The sequence below is a fragment of the Babylonia areolata genome, chromosome 10, assembly GCF_041734735.1.
Source record: "Babylonia areolata isolate BAREFJ2019XMU chromosome 10, ASM4173473v1, whole genome shotgun sequence".
Classification (NCBI taxonomy): Eukaryota; Metazoa; Mollusca; class Gastropoda; order Neogastropoda; family Buccinidae; genus Babylonia; species Babylonia areolata.
The window spans coordinates 17,233,727-17,247,023 of NC_134885.1; the positions used below are offsets into that span (position 1 = coordinate 17,233,727).

Below are 13,297 nucleotides of genomic sequence, written 5' to 3' on the forward strand. Positions count from 1 at the left end.
TCTGCCAATACAAAAATTGGCTTAAACATAGTATGAAAAAAAAAATCTTCACAGTCATAACAATAACAGGTTGTAAGTCTCCCGAATTAAGCTGTATTTCCGAATTATTAACGTGTTTTTTTTCCGTTGAGATATATTCAGAAATCCAAGAATTCTAAAAACCTCTTTCCACTGAGTTTGGCCGACTAGAATGTAGGTTGTGTTCAAAGACAACATGACCTTGTTTTTCTTATTCACAATTAAAAGGAAAGAAATACAAATTCTGAACAGAACACTTACAGTGATACTAACTACACCATCGACATGTTTACTGCATATAAATATTCTTTAGTGGACACTGAATTAACTGGAATGAACATAAAAGAAAAATTGAATGGATCATTTCTTTCAGCCCATTGTAGACTGGTTTTTGCCTATCTAGAGATCTACCATATGTTGTGATGAGCTTGAAGCAATGGCAACATCTCCTTTACCGCCAAAATAAAAGAATAATCAAGATATAATAAAACACACAAAAAACATGATTTAAACGGCCTTATTACATCCACTACAATCACATCTATTTATCGTATGAAGAAGAAAACATCAACATTGCTTTAAGTATCAAATCTAGTCATATGACCTCAGATTTGCTGCAGCCTTGGGGATTAGTCTGCTTGCATCGGAAATGAACATGCATGATTCGATCCTGTTCACATGCCTTTTTGAAATAAAAATTTTTTCTCCCAAGCGTATTTTACATATCATATTTGATACAGAGCACTTTTCAACGATTTTTTTCTCTTTTTTTTTTCTCCTGAAGATTCCTTTACTGGATAAAGTGCGAAGCAAAAGTGAGTCTTGAAGGCTTTGCCTCTTGTGATTTTCTTTTAGAGGTTGGTGATTATTTTACAAATATCACACATTGTACCAGAAGTGAAAAGGTTAAGGGATGCTGGCAAACTGATACTGGAATTTACTTTGCTTTTTTTGCTTTTCTTTTCTGCTTTTTTTCACTGTCCAATTAAAAATTGTTAGTGGATTACTTCAAATGAAAAGCTGAATACTGCAAGATATTTCTTTTTCTTTTTTTTTTCTCTTCTCTGTACAAGTGTGTCCTTTAGTTTTCTCATGTGAATTTTACATACTATTCCTAGCACCTACCATGAACTAACTTCATTATTTTCTCTCCCCCACCACCTCCCCGCCCCCCTTTTTTTTTGCACTGATAGATCAAGAGCCGATTTGTCTATTCAAATAATGATGGTCAATATTGTTATTGTTTTGTTATTTAACAACTTAATACATGTTCTCCATCTATCTGTCCCTATCACACACACACACACCAAGACACAGAGACACACAGACTCACTCACTCCCTCTCATTCTTTCTCATGCAAAATTGAAATTCCAGACATCAGTGGCAAGATGCCCGGTGACCTGGCCGGCAGGAATATTTTCAATGTCAGTGTGTTTACTTCAGACTGAAGACAGCTGCTAAACTTAGAAAAAACATGCTGCATATGGATTGGTCCACCTTTGTTCCTTTGACTGACAGCACAATTTTAAAATTTGAAGTAAGCCAACAGAGAATTATTTTCTGAAGCTTGCTAAGCTGAGAGATTTTGAAGTCGTTTTCCTTTTTTTTTTTAGATGTTAAGCAACACAAGAAAATGTACCGGAGTAAACTTAACAGTTGCATTTGTGGCCTGCTGGTATGTTTATTTCTGTGATGAAAAATCAGTGTGGAGCTGCCATTTTCTCAGCAGAACCCGAACAGGAAAAGCTGAAGATGCACCTCTTTTGGATTGCAGGAAACTGTTCCACTCCCTTCATCGCTCTCCACCCCTCCCTACCATAAATAAGTGGATGGTTTGAACCAACTGTGGGTCAGCCACATAACTATACCTGGCCTGCACAGTTTTCTCTCCAATTCTTGCAACATCTAACTCTTTAACTTCCCCTCATTATGTAGAGGTGGAAATAGACTTTTTTTTTGTTGCACAACAATTATTATCTTGACATTACATGCCTAAACAGTTATCTACAGTTAGTGAGCCTAACTGGGGGGGAGTGGGGGGGGGAGCCCAGAAGCAGAATCTACACTTATTTTCCTTCACAAAAACGTTTACTTTCTCTCTGTATCATCTATAGCTTTAGTGCTAGAATTTTTTGTGATTTATTTCCCCCGAATTCTCAAAATTCCCTGACAAGGGGAGAGCGCTTTTTCTTCTTCTTTTTTTTTTTTTTTTTTTACAAAATTCAATGGCACCGAACTGGTCAAGTTGAACTTGCATTTTTGTCAAAGAGAACATTTTATTATCTCCAATAAGAGAAATTAATTGGAGATAATAATCATGCCCCAGTGCATTAACTGGTTAAATCAGAATCATATCTACTAGCTCTGCAAGTCCTGACTGCCAACTTACTTTGTTCCAAAAGATTGTTTTGCTTGCAGGCATTCAGTTCATTCTTCTGATTTCTCTACTTTCACACTAGAAATTTACTCAAACTAAGATGATGCTCTTTTTTTTCACACAAAGAGTGAACTGCAATCATGTTCTCTATAAATATGGTGTCATATGTAATTTGGTTTCAATTTGGTGCTGGAATGAACATCAACAATGTTGAATCAAAGAGTGGTATGTAAGTGTGGCCAGTGTGATTGTGTGTGCTTAATGCAATCAAGTGTTTTGTTAAATACTGATTTTGTTATGAGAGGTGGCACCAAGTGGTAGCCAGAATGAGTTTTCAAATGCAGATAGGGCGCATTCAGCTAGTAGGATGCAGGGCTCCAATTTGAGGAAAAACATAGGACCTGGTAGGCCAGAAATTACAGACAATTAAAGATAAATATGATAAAATAAATCATTTGAAAACGTATGCATTTAATGTGAGAATAGGTGCTCTTTTGGGGATTGTGTGGATGAGCCATGAAATTAAAAAAAATGTGTGTGATCCTGAACAAAGCATTTTAACAATAATCTAATTCCCTATGTTTTCCAAGATGGACACACACACACACACATGTATGCACATGCAAATCACATATCACATTACAAAAAATACCACAAATACTTTATACTTTACCACACTGCACTAGCATTTTTAAGCAGTATAGTGAAGACTCACAGGAGGAGGTTTGGATGGGTCAAATAACTGTCGTGAACTGCCGCGTCGGTCCAATCTGAAAGCGTCCATCTTGGGGTTGAAGCCCCGGGGGATAAAACTGAGCATGGAGATCTGGTCCAAAGCAGCAGTGTGGCGAATGTTGAAGTTCTCCATCACATTTTCACTCCCTCCTAACACCGAGGGCAACTGCACAATGACAGAGTGACACAATTACCCTCCAGTTATCAGTATGCAGCAGGTCCCGACTCTTAACATTCCCAAAGAGCATACTGACCAGCAGTCTTTCTTCTAACAATCCTTAGTCCTACGCGTTAGATATGGGTGTGATGTACAGAAGGAAATAAGACACTCTGGTGAGGAATTGTTCATTAATTCACTTCTTTTTTGTGTACAGTCACAAACCTTCAATATAAACATGACATAAATTCAAAGATTTATTTTCCTTTTCTATCAACCAAGTACCAAACATCTGAGTGCTCTCAGCATATACAATTACATGCATTTAGTCTGGAGCTTGCCCAATGTTTTGATCTTCCATGTAAAATGTTTTTCTCATAAAAATTACACCAAAGTATTTGGAACAGAACTGAAAATAATTACAACAAAGCTAAACAGTCCAGTATTGTTGTCTTGATTTAGCTAATTATGATAAATTTATCATACATAATCTTCTCTTTTATAATAAAGAAAATATTATGATAAATTTATCATACATAATCTTCTCTTTTATAATAAAGAAAATAACAGTGTGTACAACCTTAACCTTTACCATACATACTATAATTTTTTGCGCTCCCTACCAACTAGGGAAAATAGACCTATGCTTTTAAAGAAGAACCCTTGCACAGCATACACACTGGGGAATTACTGACCAATAGCTGTTTTTATAGTTGAAAATCACATGGTGTACATATTGGGGCAAAATGTACCCACATCTTTTAGCCTTTCCCAACCTTGACTGCTAAGGCAGTACAGCATGCAGCTGGCTGATATCAATGTTGATGACATCTTGGATAAACTTGGTGGTTGACTAGTCCAAGTCTTGTTTTCCATTATATGACCAGCTTCCATTCTGAGTTTCGTGAGAAAGACCAGGGACATGGAGTGTGTGCATATGTGTGTGTTTTGTGTATCAATAAGTTTGTACCACATACTTCTTGCAGCTGTGTATGTATGCGTGAGTAGGATAGCACAACATATATATACAACTGATACATGCACATTTGTGCAGTGAGAGAGAGGGAAGGAGGAGAGAAAGAGAGCAGGACTTGGGGTGATTTGTTGTTTGGACTTTGTTCTTTTACAAAGGAATGAACGTAGTAATCTGCCTTTTGGTAACCCATGCCTTTCAATACCCAGACATACACTACATTACAGAGACTTACGGAAAAGCATATGCAAACATAAAGGATAACAGATATTTACATGGGTGGGAATGACTGTACACCAACCTGTGCTAATAGAAACAAAATGACCAACTTTTGTCTGACTCTTTATTTGTGTGACGTACACACACACACACACACACACAGTGTGTGTGTGAAATCTCATCTGCCGAAGTTAGGTCAGCCAATGCTGCTGCACTTGGCACAAGAGTTCATGGAGAGTTCGTTTTCTTTATTCAGATCTGGGATCTATTGCCAGATTGCCAAAGGTACACGTGCATGCAGTCACAAAGTTGAACTGAATGTTCGTGCATGCACATACACATACACACACGCACACACACACACATTCATACACTTGGAAAAGAATTCACATGCATGCACACACATATACACAAAAATATACATACACACACACACAGAGACAACTGTAGAATGCGCATGAATGCACACATGCCCAAACACACTGCACACACTAGCGTGAATCAAAGTGTTGGCTTGCTTATGTCCATGTGGTTCTTCAGATGCCCACTTATGACATACACCCCCCTCCATTCCTCCCCCTAACCCCTCTGCATCCAGGCTGGGCATTCCAGCTAACACAAACCACAACAATGTATCTTTTATCGCCTCCTGCCAGCAAGGAGACCTTGGGGTGCATCAGATTTCACCAGACTGCGGGTCAAAATTTCCTCAGTGTTAATACCATGCAAGTTTCTTCTTTAAAACCATGGGGTGATTTTGACTCAGTACGTATGCCACGTATCAATTTGATATTTTTACTTGATTAAAACTACTTTCACTTTACAAAAGTGCACTATTCTTTATGAGTTAGTGAAGAAAAAAAAATTTGATGAAGTCATAAAATTTGGTTGATGCAACTAAATAGTTTTTGAGTTACAAATTCTAGAATAAATATCTGGGTATGTTTTTACCCAGTGTGCATGGTGAAGGTTATCATTCTTTGAGAGAAAATTTTAAAAAATCCATCATCAAATAAAAATTGTGATTATGTGACCCTTATTTTTGTAGAAACAGAAAGAAATTTCAAAAAGATCATAATATTTTCACATGTAGCTATATATCACATGCAGTGCTACTGCAATAATCAACTCAAGGTAAGATGTTTAATAAGCAGAAAACCTAAAAGTGGTCACCCCCAATCCCCTTTTGTTATGACCCAGGGAAAACAGCAGCAGCTGACATCAATTTCATCACATATGATTAATGCTGCGTCAACACAACGTCATAAATACTCTGTGACATGCACTTAACTCTGACTGCCATTATATCAACCACCTGCAGCAGCTGGTCTGATCATGTTTGTCACATATCACCTGAACATCATTCCATGTGTTGTCATGGGCAGAGTGGTGGGAATAAACAACTGTTCTTTCAATCAACAATTCTTTTTAATTTTTTTTTTAGAAACAACCAAACTGGTTGAAACAATGCCTCAGTTGTGTAAAATATACATGTATGGACTGGCATAATCAGGAATTTAACAGACTGTATTGCATTCAAAACATATCACACATAAACTCTCGCAGTCATTCCAGACCTCACTGCCACTTTACAAGGCAGAGAACTGTCCTTATGTTTGACAAAGACCTTGGTGACACCATCATGAAAGCATACAGTCATGATTTAGAAGCCTTCCATCTTCCAAAAACCGCTCAGCTGATAAGAAGTGAACTCTCAAAGTGAGATAGTTCACTCAATGGAAAATTCATACAAATGAATGTCAACAAAATTCTGTATATTCCACCCTGAAGGTGCTTATCGGCATGATAATCAATGGGCCAGATCCTACTGAAAAATCAACCACTCCATCCCAGAGTGAAGCCGTTTTCAGCTTATCACAGATAACTGCAGAAAACTACAAAAAATCATTAAAAGCAAATCATATATCCAGCACAACAGGGCAGAGACATCACTCCCAATCTACCTAAGGCTTAAAAGTTCAATGTGAAACAAGAAAGAAAGGACTGGTTGAAATGCTCCATAACTTTGGCCTTAGGATCACATACAAGCATGTGTTGTCTGCTTCAACTGAGATTGCAAACAGTGTGAATCAGAAATTTGAAACAGAAGGTGCAGTTGTTCCACCAAGAATGATGCCAAACATTTTCACAGTTGGAGCAGTCGACAAAATTACCACAAACAAAGTTTGGCTACAGCTAGAGACTCCTTTGATGGGACTAGTACATCATTGATGCATAATGAGCATGAGGGAGCAGAAGCAATTATGCACTTCACACCCCTGACTCAGCAATAGAGTGTCAGGCAGACTTGTAACAATGCCTCCCCTCCCTGTCACTTACACAGATGTGCATCCAGTTGTTCTGACCAAAGATATCTTAATACCACCATGTTTTGTCAGAACCAGTAAAAACCAAAACCAGTATCAGACCTGAAACCAAGACGCACAAAACAGAAAGTGAATGGCTGGAGCACTGCAAATGTGTCATTGACGACAGATGTGAGATCACCCCTGGTACATTTTCCTGGTCAGCTTTCCATACTGCATGTCAAGAAAATGTGGACAGGTATACCAGCAACACTGGCCATGCTATCAGAAAATGCACATTGAACTGCAATGATAACGCATGCAATGGATGTTGTGCAGCCTGCAGTGGAGCATTTGAATTCAGGACAACTACGTGTGCTGGCCATGGAGTCTTTGGACCAACCTGTGTTTGCCCTGGGCAAGGAAACCCAATGGAGATTTCCAGAGACACATTAACAACATAAATTTCTTATCATGTTGGGATGCCTCCATATCCAAACAGCAGCTTTTAAGAAGTTTGGAGACTGGCTCAACAGTAGCAGCTTGACAAATGACCACCAAATTCTTATCAATTGTCTTTGCACTACCTTTGGCATTAAATCTACTGCTTTAAAATGGTTTTCTTCATATCTTTCAAATCGTCAACTCAAGGTTAAAGTAAAACATAGCACCTCTAAAGTCATTCCTCTTGTGTTTGGTGTCCCTCAGGGATCAGTCTTTGGGCCTATCTTGTTCACTTTGTACACTCAGCTTTTGTCCGACATCTTCAAAAGGCACTCATTTGGTTACCATAAATATGCAGATGACACAGAATTACAAACAGCCGCTCCACCATCTGACTTTAAAACAGTCATTACTGAATTGGAAGCTTGTGTAGCTGATGTAAAAACATGGATGGACAAAAACAAGCTAAAGCTCAATGAAGACAAAACTGAACTCTTAGCCGTTGGAGACCTAACTCGTCTTAAGGCAGCAGAAAAGGACCCAGTTACATTTAGCCCTGCTTCAGTAGCATTTCAAACATCAGCCAAATACCTGGGTGTATATCTTGATCAAACCTTGACTAAGAACAACCAAATTTCATTCTTGTGTTGCTCATGTAATTTTCATCTCCGAAGGCTAGCCTCAGTCAGACCCTACATAACAGAAAAATATGGCTCAGCTGGTTTCCTCTTATGTCCTATCCAGAAGTGGATTACTGCAATTCCACTCTTGCAGGTTTACCATCTTCCTCCATCAACAGATTACAGAAAATCCATAACAATGCTGCACGACTGGTTCTTGCCAAAAAGAAATCTGATCATGTTATACCTCTGTTGAATTGGTTACACTGGCTTCTGATTGAGTCCCGCATTCACTATAATTTAGCAACACTCGCCTTCAAACATTTTGACAAGTCTCTTCCATTGTATCTCTCCTCTGTATTGGAAACATATGAACCACAAAGAACATTAAGATCCAGTTCTGAAAAGCTGATTTAAGTTCCAAGGACTAATCTCAAATGCGTTGGAAATAGGTCTTTCAGAGCTCGGGTTCCCCAAGTGTGGAACTCTCTACATTCATGCCTCTGATCTACATTCTTTTAAGTCAAATCTGAAAACTTACCTTTTCCATAAGCATTTTTGTTCTGGGCGGAACGGTTAAATCAAGGTATGCCTGTTAACAAATATCTTTGTACTTGTATTTTTGTAATCCTGTTTTAATGCATTGTGTATTTTATGTAGTTTTGGTCTTAGATGTGATGGCATTTTTTTCTATCTGGTTATTTTTAATGTGTGTGTGTGTTTGTGTGTGTGTGTGTGCGCGCGTGCGTGTGCGTGTGTGCATGCGCGCGTCCATGTGTTTGTGAGGGTACAGTGCTCTGGCACGCATGTGTAAGTGTGTAGGCATGTTAGTATGTCCGAACAGAATTCTATGTTAGAAAATAAGAAATATCTTAATGCTTATGCAATTTTGTTTTTAGTGCAGTTGATATTTAATGTCAGCATGTGTGTGTCTGTGTGTGTGTGTTTGAGTGTGTGTGTGTGGCGGTAAGGGAGGGACATCTATATATATATGTGTGTGTGTGTGTGTGTGTGCTTGTGAGTGTGTGTGTGTGTGTGTGTGTGTGTGTGTTCTATGAAATGCATTTTGTTTTAATCTAAGCCTTATTTACTTCATAGCTTTTATAATCTGATTCATCTCTTAAGTGTGCTTTTTCATTCATATGAACACACTGGATGTTTTCTATTGTCAGATAGTGGTAGATGTGTTTTTTAAGGCATGTTTATAGTCAACTGGATGATGTAAGGCGCTTTGAGCAGCACTGGTGCTGGATATCGCGCCATAGAAAAATTATGTATTATTATTATTATTAAATGCTGTAAAAGCATCCAGTTCAATGTCATCTGGCGTTGCTGATTCCTTCCTCACAGTTTCTGTCTGACCAGGACCACGCACGCTCATCAAGTTACAGCAGCCCACCCTATACTGTCTGCAGGACAGACCCTTCTCCCAACAGAAAGCTGATGGAAACCTGAGTTCTTATGAGTGGAACATGAAGAGAAGTGAGCATAAGTGTTTGTTGTGTTTAGTGAGTGCTTATCATGACTCAGAGTGTGTCTGAGCAATATCAGTTTAGACGTATGTGTAGCGCCATACACAAAATGACACAGCTGACCTTGATTATACTTACCCAAGATCAACAAATGTGCAGACCTGCTTGAGCCTGAACCCCCTTCATGTGTAAATGTAAGCAGAAGATCAATATGCACGTTAAAGATCCTGTAATCCATGTCAGCGTTCGGTCGGTTATGGAATCAAGAATATACCCAGCATGCACACCCCTGAAAGTGGAGTATGGCTGCCTACATGGCAGGGTAAAAACGGTCATACATATAAAAGCCCATGTACATACGAGTGAACACGGGAGTTGCAGCCCATGAACAAAGAGGAAGAAGAGATTATACTTACATTCACAGTTGTAGATATGATTAGATTAGTTACTTAAGGAGGCATCACTGCATTCAGGCAAATCCATATACACAACATCACATCTTCAAAGCAGATGCCTGAACAGCAGTGTAACCCAATGTGCTTTGTCAGGCCTTGAGAAAAAAAGGTAAATAAATAAATAGATGTAGATCAAATGAATGAATGAATGAACTAGAATACTAAGTAAACAAATCGAGAAAAAATAAAATAAAATACAAAACGAATAAACAAATAGTGATTAAAGAATTAAATTAAATAATTAACAAGCAAATAAACATAAACAAACACACAGACATGCATGCACTCACACACGCGCGTGCACACACACACACACACGCATACATATATACGTACATACGCATACACACACATACGTGCACAACAGATATGCAACAAATATACAGTCTCACAGATATGAAAGCACCAACAAATGTACACAGGTACAGCACTACATAAAAAAAGCACAGGAGCCCATCCCCACTCCCACACATTCCCCATCTCTCACGTTACCCCACCCCACCTCCACACGCACCCACATTCCTATGTATTGCAGCTCCCACAATGCAGACCCACCCACATACACACATACACATATACACACATGCACTTGCACATGCACTGAGTTCTCCTCACACACACATACACAATGCCACAGAATTGCCACAAGATAGGTGGGAAGAGATCTCTGATGCCATGTGGCATCTAGTGTGTTGCTCAGCCTACTGTATTTGGGAAAGCCCTGAGAGACTGTTCAGTTTTGAAGAAAACTGTGCAAAGTTGGTTGAGAAATGATGCCAATACCCATTTGATTTGCAAAGGACCATGCTCTACCTTTCACGCTAGACTTACGGCCACTCCCTCTATCTTTCTTTCTGTGAGACAATCAACAGTGTGATGGCCTGGCATCTGATTTTTGATGTTATCTTTTACTTTTCTTAGTATTTCTGATTTTCCCAGATGTAGACCATTCATTGTTGCATTACCAGCAATTCTGTCAGCTCACTCATTTCCTTTTACACTTGCATGTCCGGGGCAGTATGACCAAGTAAGCAAATAGAAAATAGAACCTCATGCCACTCTGGGTTCTCCATTCCACTTTCTATTTTTTTGTAGAAGGTTCACTGAGTAAGACAGAATCATGGCATGCTGATTTCCAGGCATATGAATAGAAGACAACCACTGGAGAACATGTGTCACAGCTTCAACTTTCGTAGTCAGGCTGGAGGTTGTGACTTTGCATGCTACATTCTCTTCCCTAATTGTTTTTCCCTTTTGCATAGCAGTGAATCCCCAACCAGACTGGTCTTTGGTGACCGAGCCATCTGTGTATATGACGATGTCCTCTTCTTTTCTGTTTTGTTCCATGAGTAGCTTCACTTCTACATGAGTTCTGCCCTCTGGCCAATCCCGACAATGTCTTCCTAGACAGTGGAATGATTGTCTTGTAAAGATGTTTGAGGTTTTCAGGGTTTTCCTCCCATTCTTTTGTTTCTTTCAGGTCTTGTAGCTGGCATATGGGCTTGAATATGTGTTCTGCTTGTCCCATCCATGATTTTCCCATTCTTGACGGCTGCCATTTGGTTCCTTTGGTGCAGTGGGTTTTGAGGGTTTTCTAATGCTCTGTTTCTGGCCTGTATTGAAGGAAGGTCAAGCAGTTACTGCATGGTCTCCGTAGGGGTGTCTTTTGCTGTTTCAAGGATCAGCCTCATAGCTTCATTTAGTACTCTTTCTAATTTTAGGAGACTGCTTTGAGACAGTGTTGTTTGCACTAGTCCATAGTCAGTCACACTGAGAACGAGTGAGTGATACAGCTGGAAGAGGTGGCCTTGTTCGATGCCTTTGGTTGCCACTGCCTTTAAGACTGAAAGACCCTTTTTGCATTTCAGAACAATGCTTTCAGTGTGTTTTTTGAAAGTCAGCATCCTGTCGAACTGCATTCCTAGGTAGCATAGGCACTCAGTTTTCTCAGTCTGAATTCCATCGAATGAGACAGCTGGTGGTGATTTGCTTGCAGTTTTATTGTTGAGAGTACACAGCAATGTTTGGGCTTTCACTGATAATATATATGATGGAAGATCCTGTGTCCTTGCACCATTAGGCTATGTTCAGTTGTTTCTGGATGGCTGTAGTTCTTTCTTGAGCATCTTTCTAAGTTTTGAAGATGAGGCCATCATCCGCAAGAGTAAGCACCTGAGCTACTCCTTTATTGTTTAAGTCTGCAAGGCCTTTAGTGTAGACAAAATGCATATATCATTAAATTACAATTTGTCAGAATTAACATAGTCATGTTTGAAGAGGCTTAAGTATTCTGTATCATAATAAAATATAAACTGGCAGAAGCAGAAAACTACAACAACAAAAATGAAAGGATTATTTGCAATTTAAATGGCACCAAAATTTCTAGACAAATCTCAACATATATTTTTTGTTTACTTCAAGCCACAAATCAAATCAAATCAAATCATGGTGCTTAAACACTTGCCGGTCACTAAGGCCATCTCAAGGTTATTGCCACATTAGCAACTACTTCAAGTCAAAGGTAAAAATAAAACCAATAAAAACCAGTCACTGCTTCAAGCTTTTCACTCAAAAAGTTTATAAAACCTTCTAGAGTGATGGCCTAGAGGTAACGCATCCACCTAGGAAGCAAGAGAATCTGAATGCACTGGTTTGAATCACGGCTCAGCCACCGATATTTTCTCCCCCTCCACTAGACCTTGAGTGGTGGTCTGGGCACTAGTCATTCGGATGAGACGATAAACCGAGGTCCTGTGTGCAGCATGCACTTAGCGCATGTAAAAGAACTCACAGCAACAAAAGGGTTGTTCCTGGCAAAATTCTGAAGAAAAATCCACTTCAATAGGAAAAACAAATAAAACCCCACGCAGGAAAAAATACAAAAAAATGGGTGGCGCTGTAGTATAGCGACGCGCTCTCCTGGGGGGAGAGCAGCCCGAATTTCACACCGAGAATCTGTTGTGATAAAAAAAAAAAAGAAAAAAAGAAATACAAAACATTCAAATCTGATTAAAATTGTTCACTTCTTTCAAGAAGTCCATTAGCGTCCACAGAGGGGCATCATGAAACAAAGTCTTCAGAGAATCTGCTGTGTAATGTCTGTGTCTAACGTCACGCAGATCCCAACAGTCAAGGAGCACGTGTTTCACGGTGAGAGGCTCATCACAGGGAATACATTGTGGGGCCTCCTTCCCCTTCAACAAGTAAGAATGAGTAAGAAAAGTGTACCCTGTGTGCAGTTTGCACAGCACAGATGACTCCTTTCAATTCTTCACCACCGATGGGAAGGTCTCTTTAAGGTCTGGACGGATTTCAAACAGCTTGTCGTCTGTCAGGGTGTTCCACTCTTCTTGCCAAGGATCCTCAATGTAAGTGTTACTTCAGGCCACAAGTAGCCCAGAAAGGATCATAACGAGACTGAGATTTAACAACAACTAATGAACATCTCTGACACTGAACTATTTTTGAAAATTTTTGTTACCTATTTTTGAAATTTTGTTGTCATGATATGCCCCTGGAG

At 39.2% G+C, this 13,297-nt stretch overlaps 1 protein-coding gene across 4 annotated transcripts in view; it reads right to left on the bottom strand.

Annotated features, from left to right (window-relative positions):
• The window catches only part of LOC143286835 (dynamin-binding protein-like), a 274,661-nt gene that overhangs the window by 56,942 nt on the left and 204,422 nt on the right, over positions 1–13,297 (bottom strand). For all 4 annotated transcript variants that reach the window (XM_076594658.1, XM_076594659.1, XM_076594657.1 and 1 more), the window contains one exon: positions 3,112–3,297. In XM_076594658.1, the coding sequence (XP_076450773.1) occupies positions 3,112–3,297 (186 nt within the window). The remainder of the gene's footprint in view (positions 1–3,111; positions 3,298–13,297) is intronic.